The 13,724-nt window shown below is 36.1% G+C and overlaps 3 protein-coding genes across 3 annotated transcripts; all 3 read right to left on the bottom strand.

Moving 5' to 3' along the window:
• Nucleotides 1-560: 560 nt before the first annotated feature.
• LOC111009393 (AWPM-19-like family protein) lies at nt 561-2,122 on the bottom strand. Its single transcript, XM_022282461.2, has 4 exons — nt 1,901-2,122; nt 1,587-1,806; nt 1,445-1,490; nt 561-873 (listed from the first exon to the last, which is right to left on the bottom strand). Exons 1-4 carry the CDS (start codon nt 2,022-2,024, stop codon nt 754-756), a joined length of 510 nt encoding a protein of 169 aa, XP_022138153.2. The 5' UTR covers nt 2,025-2,122; the 3' UTR covers nt 561-753.
• A 455-nt stretch (nt 2,123-2,577) lies between these two features.
• Nucleotides 2,578-7,428, bottom strand: GS2 (glutamine synthetase 2). The gene is made up of 14 exons (XM_022282406.2): nt 7,124-7,428; nt 6,413-6,681; nt 6,069-6,108; nt 5,856-5,959; nt 5,710-5,758; nt 5,527-5,633; nt 4,784-4,871; nt 4,554-4,682; nt 4,384-4,458; nt 3,723-3,776; nt 3,602-3,639; nt 3,344-3,503; nt 3,180-3,240; nt 2,578-3,020 (listed from the first exon to the last, which is right to left on the bottom strand). The coding sequence occupies exons 2-14, from the start codon at nt 6,664-6,666 to the stop codon at nt 2,881-2,883; spliced, it is 1,299 nt and encodes a 432-aa protein (XP_022138098.1). The 5' UTR covers nt 6,667-6,681; nt 7,124-7,428; the 3' UTR covers nt 2,578-2,880.
• Nucleotides 7,429-9,370: 1,942 nt separating this feature from the next.
• LOC111009502 (uncharacterized) lies at nt 9,371-13,331 on the bottom strand. The gene is made up of 2 exons (XM_022282598.2): nt 10,656-13,331; nt 9,371-9,982 (listed from the first exon to the last, which is right to left on the bottom strand). The coding sequence occupies exons 1-2, from the start codon at nt 12,720-12,722 to the stop codon at nt 9,557-9,559; spliced, it is 2,493 nt and encodes an 830-aa protein (XP_022138290.1). The 5' UTR covers nt 12,723-13,331; the 3' UTR covers nt 9,371-9,556.
• Between the last annotated feature and the right edge of the window lie 393 nt (nt 13,332-13,724).

The following is a 13,724-nucleotide window of genomic DNA, read 5'->3' as shown; positions in this document are numbered from 1 at the left end:
GTAGGTGGGATAGTTACAAAATAAGTCGTGTTGTGCACTCGAATAAAAGAATTTGACGTATCTGAGAAAATTCTATTGATCCTTTCTTTCCAAGTCAACCAAACAATTGCCTTTGGCCACGTTAGTCCAAATCACTTGCATTCTTTGATATGGAAGTTAGTCCAAATCACTTGCATTCTTTGATATGGAAATTAGTCCAAGTGCTTGGAAATTGTTGAGACACCCTAGTGTTCATTTGCATTCTTTGATGTGTCGGTGATATAAGGGCTTGTAACACTCGGAATGTTTGGTGGTACTCTCTAAGGTTTTGGGTTCGAATCCTTAGGTTAAGAGTCTTGTTGTCTTTCAAATTTAATCTTGACGGAGGCGAAGCTTCCTTAAAATTAGCGGGGATGGACTATGAGCATAATACGTGTTAAGTATGAGCTCTTATGAAAAAAGTTACATTATGAGTCTATGATTATTGTTCCATGAGTTCTAGATTTCTAAAATCTTTTGTGACCTTTGATGTTACAAACCATGAGTAATGGCCATGATCTAAGAGAGAACGAAAAGAAATCTATAATAACAATTATGAACTTTTTCTATTTCGAAGTTCACACATTATAAGAATTTTTTTTTTACAAAAAGAAAAACACATGATAGACAACATCGACATGTCATCTCGACATCAAATCCACACGAAATCAATGCGTAAAATAATAATAAAAAAAAGTTTAAAGTACAAGATATGAGAAAGGTTGTTTGTTTCATTCAAACCCTTCCTTCAAGTCGGTTGCCATAAAAAATCATCTCTTCAACTCCAACTTGGATAGCGCCTGTGCATAACAACTGAGTTGCACTTGTGATGATTGTCATTACCTCCAAGGTCCTCTGTGTACAAAATATTCCACATTTCAATTGTTAAATCTCTTTTTTAGAATGTCTCGTCTATCTTGTACATTTCTTGATCAAGATCATAGACTACTAATCATATTAGCAGTATTTAAGAAAGATGTGGAATGATAAAGTAAAATAATATATCAACATGAACATAGCTTAGCAATAAAGTTCAAATCCGCACAACCTACATTTATAGTAATACAATGTTGTAAATTTTTTTCCTATTGAATAGTTGCTCTCTTTTACTTTCTTTATTAAAATAATTAGTGCCTTCACAATATTTTAGGTAGACGATGACTGAGGATCGACTTTCTAAGTTATTAACTTGTCTTTTCACTACTCGATCTATTCGTAGAGCTACTTTTGGCTTTCTATGTTTTAGGAAGCATCAAGTAAAGTTTTCTTTTTTTTTAACAAAGATAATTAGAGGCAGTGGATTTAAATAAAGAAGAGGTCTTTTAGATCAACTAATTATTGTCAATCAATCTATCACTTGGATTGACACATGTTTGGAATTACTATTTAAGTTGATGGCTAATTATAGGACCAAACAATGCCTTACCAAGTTTGAAGTTGTCCAACCAAGTTCCATTTCTTTCCAAGCAAACCTGAAAAACAGAATTTAAAAATGTAGAAACAATGTTTATAATCAAATAACCACTGGAAAGTGATCAAAAACTGAGAAAATAATGAACAAAATTTACCCCATAGCAAGTATGGTGACTGCCCAAGTTGCAAGAGAGGAAACAGATGCTGTGTGCAAGTCTGAGGCATTCCATTTTGAGACATTGGTGATTCCTGTGGCTGATGTTGCCATTCCCACAACCCCAGCAATCAGAGAGAATATAACAAAGAATCCTGTCGCCATGTTTCCGACGGGGAAGTATATCGGAAACAAGTGAGCTGGCGGTGACAATGTCGATGCTACAAATCCACACGCGAGTAGAGACTTAAAAGACTAGAAAAACTTGTTATATGCATGGGCTAATAAAGTTTGAGATGTCAGTTGAAAAGTTACCTGTTTTGAAAGATTTCTCCATCGCGTGATTTACCGTCCACGAAGCCATGACAGTTATGATGAAGTAGAGTACAAGGTTAAGGACTAGAAGGACAGAAACCGCTGATCGCGCTTGACTAGCCATGGATTTTTTGGAGCTTAGAGAAGCTAAGAAAGGGAAAGAGAGAATGAAGTTGCCTCCTTGGCTTGAGCTCAGGAGAGATACATATTTAAGCAAGAAGTTGTTCTTTTCCCACAGAAAGCAAAGGACAGTTCATTTTCAGGTTAAAAGTATTCCTTTATTTTCATCTTCAAGAATCAAAATGCAGTTTCTTCAGTACAAAGGCACGGCCAAAGTTCCTTTCCAACTGTTAGGCTTGCCTCCTATGGGAGGCAAGAACAAGATTCCATTATAACTAAACCAAGATTGAATTATTGGAACGAGAATCATCGAGGCTGTTCGGGAATCATGTTTTACGATCATTTTCTATCTCTAAAGATAAAACAGTTTCGGGTCGATGTAACTAACTTATAGGCAAGAACAAATCAATTGTCTTCCTAGTATCTGCGAAACAATTTTCAAATAGTACGCTAGAACAACCGTTACTTTACCGTGTTGGTCGACGTATTTGGATCGACGACTGAAACCATCTATAGAGAAGCAAAATGTATGCATAAATTCGTAACCAGATGGTAACTGATCAAGGGGCACAGTCCAAACCCAATTGAATAAACATTAAAATAAAATGAACACAAACAGTTCTTTGTCTAGAACATGCATCAAATAAATTCAATCAGAAACAAGTCAAATCATCTGCAAAGTTCACAGATGAAGGTTTGTTCTGAAAAGCTTTGACTACTGGAAGACTTCAAGACCTTTATATACAAAAGGTCTTCTCTGCGTTATCCAACAGAATGAGGGAAACTCTTCTCCATGTTCGAGTAATTTATCCTAATCAACTTAGAACTTTGCCCTCGAGACCATATACGACTCATTGGCTCTAGACCTTCAATGAGACTTTCTGAGCAGCAAGTGCTTCGGCCTCGAGCGTTGGCTCCCACAGTATCGTTGTTTCTGCCAGCAGCGCAGTCACGACGTATGGGTCCATGTTTGAAGCGGGACGTCGGTCTTCCAAATAACCTATTACATGACAACATCACAGACTAAATGTCACTGCCCGAATTGTAAATATCAAACACTTTCAGAAATCAGAAGCAGACTCCAACATCAGAAAAGGAAGTTTCTTTTATAAGTGTGTTTTTACTGCTAATTTCAGCATCATCATGATATAACACATACCTTTGCCTTGCTTCTCAGTGTCACGTCCCACACGGATTGAACAACCACGGTTGGCCACTCCCTGCAGTTGGAATTTTCAACAGAATTTTCAATCCATATTTTTTCCATCCCCAAATATTTTTTATTGTTTGTCACAAACAAGCGTACGGGATCTTAGAACATACCCAGGAGAAGGTGTTAATGCTTGCCGTTTCGTGCTTTCCTGTCAACCTTCTCTCATTCCCTTCTCCATAAGCACTAATATGATCCTTGTGGCGAAGAGACAGATTCAGAATAGCCTTCTTGATGACTTCAAAACCTCCCTCCTCTCTCATGCTCTTCGTACTGTAAAGTAACGGATTTTCTGTGAATTCTAACTGCTACATTATCATTTAATTGTTCATCAACAATCGTATCTAATAAAAGAGAATGCATCCAAGTACCTGTAATTGGTGTGGCATCCAGCTCCATTCCAGTCACCCTGCCAATGAAGATGAATCAGACAAGTCCATTTAACCAGTCAATATCAAGAATAAATAGTACCCAACAGTTTAAGCTAGCTACCTCAATTGGTTTTGGATCAAGTGAGAGAACCACCCCAGCTTGCTCAGTAATCCTCTGTCAGGACAGAGAAGAAAACACGGGTTCTCATACATCCAACAAAAAATAAAAGCATGAAGATAACACAAAATGAACATCAGAAGACTACATACTCTGTCGTTCATCTCGCGACTTGTGAGCTAACTTTATCAATATAATCGAGACTAAAATGGTATTCAATTTGTTGGTTAAAAGTCTTGTAATGGAGGAAGTTGGAGCCTTTATTCTATTTGATGGTTAAAAGCTAAGAAGCATGGATACGGACGTGAGACACAGATACGATACGACACGAACACGGTAAGAACACGTTTATTTAAAATATAGCATTTTTTAAAGTATATATCATTGTTATAATAGAAGGAAACTCAACAAGCTTATGCATTTTTATGCTTAAAAAAATGAGTTTGATATATTTTATTCTCAAATTTATTATTTTGTCCTATATTATTTGCATCTATTCTTTATGCTAATAAGTGTTTGATACGTGTCTAAAATCCAGTACGTGTTCAATAATTGTCGAAGTGTCAGAATGTCCAATACAAACATGTTACCCAAATTCAAGGTTCCATGTTTAAGTGTGAATTACAAGATTATACCTACTCAAGGGTAAACAAGGATGAGTTACCTCAAGAATGTATCTAGAACACCAAATATGATCTCCAGCTTCGATCCCAACGCTAGGGCCAACTTGATATTCCCACTGCATGCCAAATGTAGTAAATAATGTATTAAAAGAATTGCACAAATAATCGCTTGATTTTGCAAGCCAGAGGACCCAAGTGACAGAGAGAGAACCTGGCCAGGCATAACTTCTCCATTGGTGCCACTGATGTTGATACCAGCGTATAAGCAAGCCTTGTAATGAGCATCTGATATATCTCGGCCAAATGACTTATCGGCTCCGACACCACAGTAATAAGGACCCTACCATAAACAAGAATTTTATTGCAGATGAAGTTAATATGATATTTTATAATGAAGCATGGTAATGAAACTGTGATGATCAATATCATTAGAACTTCAACCTGAGGACCAGGATAGGCTCCAACTGGCCAACCTAATGGCCACTTCACATTTGTTTGAAGTAAGGTGTACTCTTGCTCTATCCCATACCTAAATCACAATGGTTTCAGTATATTCTGCATTAAACATGTACCACCAATAAAGGAGAAAAGAAAATAATTCTTGCATCTCTAACAAATGGCCATCTAAAAGGGATGGCAACACTCCCGAAGAAAAAGATTGGTGAGGGCTTGCAAAGCTTTTTTCAAATTACCAACTTAAAAGCTTAAGTTATTGGTTACGGTAAATTTAATCGTTTATAGATACCTTAATACTCCCCTTCACTTGTTGGCTTAAAAATTTGCACAAGGCCCAATAAGTGGTAATCAATATTAAATGGGGAAGAATAACATTACAGGACTTCATTAAAAGACCTCGTGCTCTGATACCATATTAAATCAAAAAGTTTAAAATATTTAATTTTTTATAGATACCTTAACAATTTTTTGCTATCCCTACCATCTCTCAACAAAAGGCCCATTTTTTTACTTACATTTATATAAGTGAACCCACATTTTTACTACAATGTCATGTCCACACCTCAAAATTATAATAAGATATTAAACTTGAAAGAAGAGATTGGACAAATATCAAAAAGGAAAAAGAAAACTAGGAACAAGTAAACCATAAAGGACAGCTATAATATATCATGTAAAGTTAAATATTTTATTCACATAAAAATGCTTGACTTAATTGGAGTACTAACCAAGGAATTTCATCCACAACCTTCTTGTTGCTAAAAATCTCAGCAGCCCTGTGGCGTTTGTTTGTAGGGATAGGCTCGCCTGCTGGTGTGTATGCATCGCAAATTACCTTTATCGGATGACAAGATCGAACATATTCAGATATTTACAATGATGTTTATTTCTTTAAACAGTAAATCACTCACCAAAATATTGTTGCCACCACGGAAGGGATCCTTAAAAATTGCTTGAGGGCTGGATAAAAATATTAAAATCATGATGCTCAGATGAAGGCACTGAATGTTATAGTTATACTTCGAAAAATGTATTAGTTTGATGTCTTAGAACATACTATAGAATGACTTCACTGTCTTCCCCAGGTGCTTGTCCAGTACTAGATCCATCATAGTTCCACTTGGGAAGCTCAGATGGGTGTTCAACGGGCTTTGATATGGTCTGATAGTATCAAATCATGAACGAAGCGAAATAAGAATGATGAGGGACCTCTCGGTTCAATTAAAGTGTCGAAATTTTACCATATAATCAGAACCAGAAGATAGCATACCCTTGACTTACTACGCAAATCAATGCCAGATCCTCCAATCCTATTACAAAATCCAGAAGTTTAAGATTTTACACCATCACTAAAAGGGAAAACATGTCATTTGAAATATGCAGGTTCAATGGTTTTGCTGTTAGTTTAACCACCACAAATGATGAAATATAATGCAGTGAACCTTCACTGCTCTTTCCCCTTTTTTAATGAACAACGGGTAGTTTCACTTACAATCAAAAACTCCATTTTTGCCGTGGCAGTCGACAGTACTTTTACTGTTTTAAATATGAGATCAAACATTCTAATCTGCTGTGACGTGCGAAATATACATGTTAAGAAAAGAAGAGATATACCAAATATATTCAGCAATAATCTTGTCAGTATAAGGAGTGATGTCCAGATTTAGAAGATCTTCCATCCTGTTGATAGTGCCACTTTCAGATTTGACGGCGAATACTCTGAATTTAGAAGAGCTTCTTACTGATCCTTTCTTGTTTTGCCTCATAAGTAGAGAGTTCCACATCTTAGGAGTAATGGGGCTTGCACTCGTTGCACTCTGTTTGGTTCTCATCTGCCATTGAGTAGATGGTGCTAAAATCTGAGCCATCTTTTGCGCCTACTCCTGACAAGAGATCATTCACAGATCAAAACCTCCAAACTGAAGAATCTCAGACACAAAATATTAATCAGCCGTCCCAAGTAATTGCTTTATTATGTTCCTACTCTTTCAGTAAGACAATAACTAGATTGTTTCAGGAGAATGCTGTTCAACAAGACCACCATTTCTTCATAACCAAAGTCAATGTACTAAAACATAAATATTGTTCTTAGTTCATCCTCCAAGTCTATATCCCTAGCGAATATGATCAATGAGATGAGAATGATGATCATAAGAAATGAAATGGTCACATGAACAAACCAGAAAAACCAAAGTAACAGTCGACCAATCGACTGAGAAACTATGCCAATGTCAAAAGTATGGGGCGTCAGACAGTAAAACGTGGCCACATTCACCGAACACACAACAAGCCGCTAACCCAGATAGTGAAATCCCAAAAACTTACGAGAGGACAATCGGAGAGTGGCCGGGAACAAACCCAGAACTGGGTTTCGCCGATAATGGAGGAAGAAGAAAGTGGGGGGATGGAGGTTTCAGGATAGAGAGATAGAGATTCCTTGTGGCTGTGTTGAAATGGAGCAAGATCCTACAGGCGACAACCAAACAAAAGGGGATTGTTTAAAGGGTTATTTGTTGGCTTTTGGAAAGTAGATAGGGGTGCACGATGAATGGAGGAAAATCGATTTTGGGTTTCGAGAGATAGAGGCTTTTACGAAGTTTCCATGGAAAGATGAGAATTGGGTATTGAATAATGAAGAATCCTGCTTGATTTGGCTGATTCCAGCATTAAATTACTAATACTTTTACGCTTTCCACAGCAAAAACAACATGGGTTTGAGAGAATCTTGCATGTTGATGACTGGGTGAACTATTCCTTCACACAATTTAATTTACTTTTCAACTTCTTTGTTTATTCATTATTGGTTGATTCAATTTGCACTACTTGATTACTCAGAAATTCAAAATTGTGGTTGAGATTGAAAGTTGACCGTTGAAAGTTGAAGCTCTCTTTTTCTGGTTAATCAATCCAAATCCACTGTTTCAGGAAGGTGGAGCATCACAAATCATTTGAAAACCTCACTTTTCCTCTGACCAAGTAAAAAAATTGTACTTCACTGCTAAATTCTAGACACAAATTAAACTGTACTTTAATTTCAGATTCTTTTTGTTTGTTTTTATTATTTACTCATATAACCTTTTAATCTCAACTTATTAATTGAAAGTTAAAAATGTGATAATATTAAATAATTTATTTTGACTTTTAATGAACTCCAATAGTTTTAGTTAAGATTTCAAATCATTTATTTTGAATTCATTTGAAATTACTCTAAAAACGAATATACTATTAAGATTTTGTCAACAAAATTCAATACTATTTTTTAATATTGTCTGGGTCGGCCTCTAAAAATTTAAAATCCACAAACTAAAATGAAATAAATATTCAATTTGAACACTATAAAATTTTGTTGTCCTTATCACACATTTTTTTAATTTGGATTATTTTTAGAATTTGACATTTAACCTAATAGTGTGGCTTGATGTATTCTTATTAAATAAATTAGTGAAAAAATAATTTAAAAAAAATATAGACTGCAAGAATTGAAAAGGAATTTATATTTTTATAAGTGCATTGTTTGAAAATGTAGCATATTTGTTCTATTTTCAAATTATTCTAACAAAATAACTAAAAATACGGAGACTTAAAAAAATAAAATAAAAAACTATGATCTCATTTCTTTCCCAATTGGTAGAATGGAAATAAAGTTGTTAATATTATATTATATCTACGAAAATGATTTATGTTAATTTTTTTAATGGCATTCAAAATTAAATTAATTTTACAAACAAGATCTGAACCTATCACAAAAATAGTTATATAAAATAGGGTAAAACCCTCTTTTCAAATCTTTAATTTGGGATAAATTTTCGGTTTCATGACCACCTATTCTTTCTTTTTCTTATTTTTAGGTTATTTTCGTTCCTTGCACCAGAAAATAACACTTCTTTCTTTTAGAGTATTAAACGTGGGTGAAAATCGAACTCACAACTTTTAGTTGGAGATATATGTCAATTACCGTTGATCTATATTTGTTTTGGTTCTTTTTCTTTCTGTTTTAAAATAAAACATTACATTTCTTTACATGAAAAAATATAGTATTTGAGCAAATATTTAAACTTTTTAATTTATTGATGCCTTCGTATTTGATCCATGTTATGGTTGGCAATTTATGGAAGACTCATTGTTATAAATCTCAAGACACTAAATTTCAAAATCATATGATGTTAATATGATGTTCCATAAAATTTAGATTAAATTAGAAATCTAGTATTCGAGATTTAAATTTCTGTCTAATAATTCTTTGATACTAGAGTTATCTTTTTTTTAGTACAACATGCGGGTGTGGGAGATCGAACTCAATATATATCAATTACAGCTCAACTTTGACACTATAATTGTTGAACTTAAACTTTAAAAGTGTCATAAACTTTCGATTTTGTTTCTATTAGTTTTCTAACTTAATCAAAAGAATTTAAAATTCTATTAGACATAAAATTAAATTTTGTGTCTAATAAAATTAAAAAGTATGGAACATGTCAGAGACTAATTAGACGCAAAATTAATTGATGAACATTAGATATTTTATCTACGCCAATTTAAACAATAAAAAAACAATAAAAACAAGCTAGAGTGTAAATTAAATCTTGGAATATATTTATGAATTGATGAACAAAATTAAAGTTAAAGAACACAACATTTAAATAAAGTGGCAATGAATCGTTTGAAAGAGAAAAGGAAAAATTCAACCAAAGAATTATTATTATGGAGAGCTTTTTTGATCGTGATTATGGCGCCCTTTTTTCAAAAAGGCTTCAGCTTTCACCATCTTCCCAAGAGGCCCAATGCGGTTTCAGCGAGCGATTGCATCGTGGTGCTGTGGCGGCTCAGCCCGACCGTGCCGGAGAAGATATTGAAGCTTTCCAGCTCCGAAGTGGTTTCCAAGACGGCCTCCAGCTCCTTCGCCATGCCCAATTCCTCCAAAAACTGTATGTTCTCTGTGTTTTCCCTCATCATCCAGATCGCCATTTCTATTACGAACCGCCGAATCTGCGGCGTTTTAGTCGCTGGGTTTTTGTGCTTCTTTAGAATATGGACCAATGTCGCGGCCAATTCGGCCTGCGTCGTGCCGGCCCTCTCGAATGTGATGGCGGCTTCGTGGGATGTTGTGAATTTCAAAATTTGGACTGCTAATCCGATCATTACTTCCTGTAGTTTTTGGTCTTCTGCTTTGATTGCCTGAACCACCTGAAAGAGAAGCTGGTATTCAGTTTGATCTGATATGATAAATGGTAAATTATGTCTACTTCACTTGTTTTAGAAATGCCCTCATACTAAAATATTGGGTTTATAGTAGAGAGAAATAGAATTTTTAGTTTCTTGAAGCTGTTTTAGGTTGAAGATTACTTCGTAGTGATATTTGGCTCATGTAACATATTTGTGTAGAAGTCTAAATTATGTTTGGTAGGGGCTATAATAGACTAAATTTAGGCTTATGAAACTAGTTTTTACAAATATTTAAATATATAAACTAATATATATTTGACATATTCAAACTTAACTTCAAATTTTATAAACTCAAACTTGTTAAAATTACGAGCTAAACATCATCCCGTTGAGATAACTTAAGATTCCTGCAATGAATATTAAGAATTAACATGAGTGATAGCCACTTGAATAGTAGAAATTCCTTTTCTTTATAAACCAATTCTGAAAAAGTAGAAGTTAACTATGTTTGTATATTAATGGACAAGTTGTTGTTGCAATAAATGTTTTCTCTTCCTTGCACCTTCCTAATTCACAAGCTCAGGTGTCAAAGTTCAGTAGATTTTTAGTTTCTATTGTGGTTTAAATCTTCGAAACTGAAAATCTATTTGGTTCGTATTAATAGAAAAAGAGGCATTTGATTTTGATTACTTACTGTTGAAGCTGCCGCTGCAATTCCCCTGAGCTTGTTAAAACCTTCTGCTCCACTGCAGATGCACAGATTTCTCAATATTCTTGCAGCATTCACCCGAAGCAATGGAACCTCTAAAGTTGTTACCAGATTTTCCAGCACCTCCAACTTCAGAATACAATTACAGTTGCTTTGACTATCTAATGCAAGCATTGCCAGTGCTTCACCAGCAGCTGTCCTTGCATGGTTATGAATCTCCGCCATCTCCTGGTTGAAGAAAATTCTGAACAGTTCCTTCAGAATGCCACCGGTGCCACCGATCCTTTCTGTTGCATCCTCATCTAGGGCCAAACTGGTTAAGATTTCAATGCCTAGTTTCTGAAGTGATGGATGTTTATCACCATACCGCAGTACATCCCTGATGTTGCTGATTGTAAAAACTATCTCAGCAATTTCATTCCGAAGAAATTTGCCTGTCGTGCCCGTCGTGCTTGCCAGCATCTTCACCACTTGCAGTGATCTTTTTACCGTTTGAATCTGGGATGGCGCAACATGCTCGTCTTTCAACAGCCTTTCTTCTGCGTGAGTGAAATCTATTATTTTCGGCAGGAGACCTCTTGTGTTTCCAATCTTACCACAATTATCATGGTCTCGTGCAAGTTTTTTCAGAATGACAAGTCCCAAGTGGTTGAATGTCCAGAATGCATAGTTCGCATTTTCGTAGATGATTTTCTTTTCACTTATTTCATCTGCAGAAACGTGGGAGCTTCGATCATTATGGAGTAAGGATGAAATTGATTCCATGGCGCCAGGTATCCCAGCAACCCTTAAAGAGTTCTGCTTTTTTCCTGCTAGTTTTGACAGTATTTCAGCAGCTGAAAGTCTGATCTCTTCTTCTTGTGGATCTTTCCAGTTCAACATCTCCACTAACCTTTCTATAACAGCGAGATTCACCCCTATCTTTTCAAGCGTGTCATTGGAAAACCTCGGATTCATTGAAAACTGTCGAAGAATTCTCACTCCAATGAGCTGCTCATCGGGAAAACTTGAATCCAAGAGCTCCATTGCAAAAGAGACCATGTCCATTTTCAGACCATCAAAAATGCTTCCATTGACACACCTTGAATATGCATCGTAGAAGAATCTTTTTGTCGAGATCATACCCGAAGGCCCCAATTCACATTCTTTGTTCACCTTTTCCAATAAGTTCCGGAAGATAACCTTCCATTCCCAGTAAGCTTTTTCCATCAAGAACAACAAAGCTTCTGCCAATGCCAAGCCATAAAAGATGCTGAGAGCAGAACGTCTGTTCCTCTTGTCCGTGTCTCCCTTTGCTATGTCGCCATAGTTGTGCTTGATCAGTTTCATTAGTGATAGCACCACACAAGCTATTGCAGATATAAGCTGAAGCCAATAGAGAAGTTTACTGATGTTTCTCGACAGGAAAACCCATTGAGCATAGGGCAAAAGGGGAACATCTGATGTGCTCCATCGACGAGTCGGCATCCTTGATTGCTCCGACATTCCTCGATTGGTAGCATCGGAAATCCCTCTACCTCGACCTTGCTTTCCCAATGTAAGCACTGACTTGAAAGTTGCTTTGATCTTTCCAACCAGGAAGTGGGAGCTGGCCCTCAATGCTCGGAAGCTGTTTAAACCGGCATCAGCGATCGACCATGTTGCTTGGTGCTGCCATTCTAGCTCATGACTCCTGCTGAATATTCGAGTTCCTTCAATTAACAGAATAATTGTGATGAACCAAAAGTCACTTTTGTCCAATGTTATGGCAAAACCACCAAGAAGAACCACAGTTGCCCAGATGAACCCAAGAGTTCCCAGCCCTGTCGCCGCTTTCTCAAGCACCGCCAACCGGAGAGCAAAGAGCGTCAGCTTCTTCTCTGGCGCACGAACTGCAGGTTTCAATGGTGAAGCAAAATCCACATTACTACTTTCCCTCATTGTGATATTGGCCCTCGGCTCAAACATGGTGGTGTTCCCACTGCACATTTCCCTCAGCTTCTGAGGCTCCGATATCTGCAAACGAAGGTCGCACGCATTCCAATCGCCCACCGGAGATTTCCCAGCATCCATGTTTGATTTTTGTCAGATGAAACTTGAGGTGCAGTTTCTGGAGATGATGATGAAGTGTGGTGGTTTTTATAAGCAATGGAAGCTTAGTGGGCACGTAATGTTACGGAAATGGAAAGAGAAAGAGTAACGTGAAGTGGCTTCTCTTTCTGTGGATTTACTCGGAAGTTCTTCGAGTTTAAACAGCCTTTAACTTGGAGCAAGGAGAGAGCTGAGTTTCTTCGACAAACAGCTAAAGATTTTGAAAGCTGAGGCCAAAAGCCTTTTGCTTTCTGTTATTTACTTTCTTCCTTTCTTTACATTTTGAAAGCTTGTTGGTGAAGGAGTCTCTGATGATTCAGAATTTCAAAGGCAATTTTCTCATTTCTAGTCATTCAGTCATTGGAGGTATTGCCGTTTGAGTTCATTCACAAAGCAGGTGCTCTTTTTCTCAATAACCTTTTTCTTTTGTTTGTTTAATTTTTTTTTAACAATTTTGGTCCATATATTTTTTTTGTTTGTTGGAGTGATGATTTAGCATGTGAACTTTAATTTGTAACGGTATAGGCTATATGCTTTGAAATTGGTAATAATTTAGTCTCTGAAGTTTTAGTACGTAACTTTCAAATTGGTAATATGGCTTTGACTCTATGTAGTAATATATTAGAGTTGTTGGCATGTATTGGAGTGATATAGGTTGGTTGAAGTGAAGCATTGGATGAGCGGATATTATGAAGTAAAATAATATCTATGACTAAAATGATTACCTTTTGAAAGTTCAATTACTAAAATAATTCTTTTTTAAATTTGAAGAATTAGAATAGACCTTTTAAAAGTTTATAAATCGAAATGAAATGAATCAATATATACATATTATTCTTAAGTATCACATTCGCTCTATAAGAAGACTCCAAGCAGAAACTCTCGAGCACGTGTCCCGATTTCAAGGAAGAAATCAGTTAGACCAAGACCTAAAATTTTGGAAACAAGAGTTATTTAGTGTGAAGTTAAAGGGAAAAACAAGAG

Source organism: Momordica charantia (genome assembly GCF_013281855.1).
Source record: "Momordica charantia cultivar OHB3-1 chromosome 5 unlocalized genomic scaffold, Mcharantia_2.0 BLBB01000005.1, whole genome shotgun sequence".
Lineage (NCBI taxonomy): Eukaryota > Viridiplantae > Streptophyta > Magnoliopsida > Cucurbitales > Cucurbitaceae > Momordica > Momordica charantia.
This window is presented reverse-complemented; position numbering and strand designations above follow the sequence as displayed.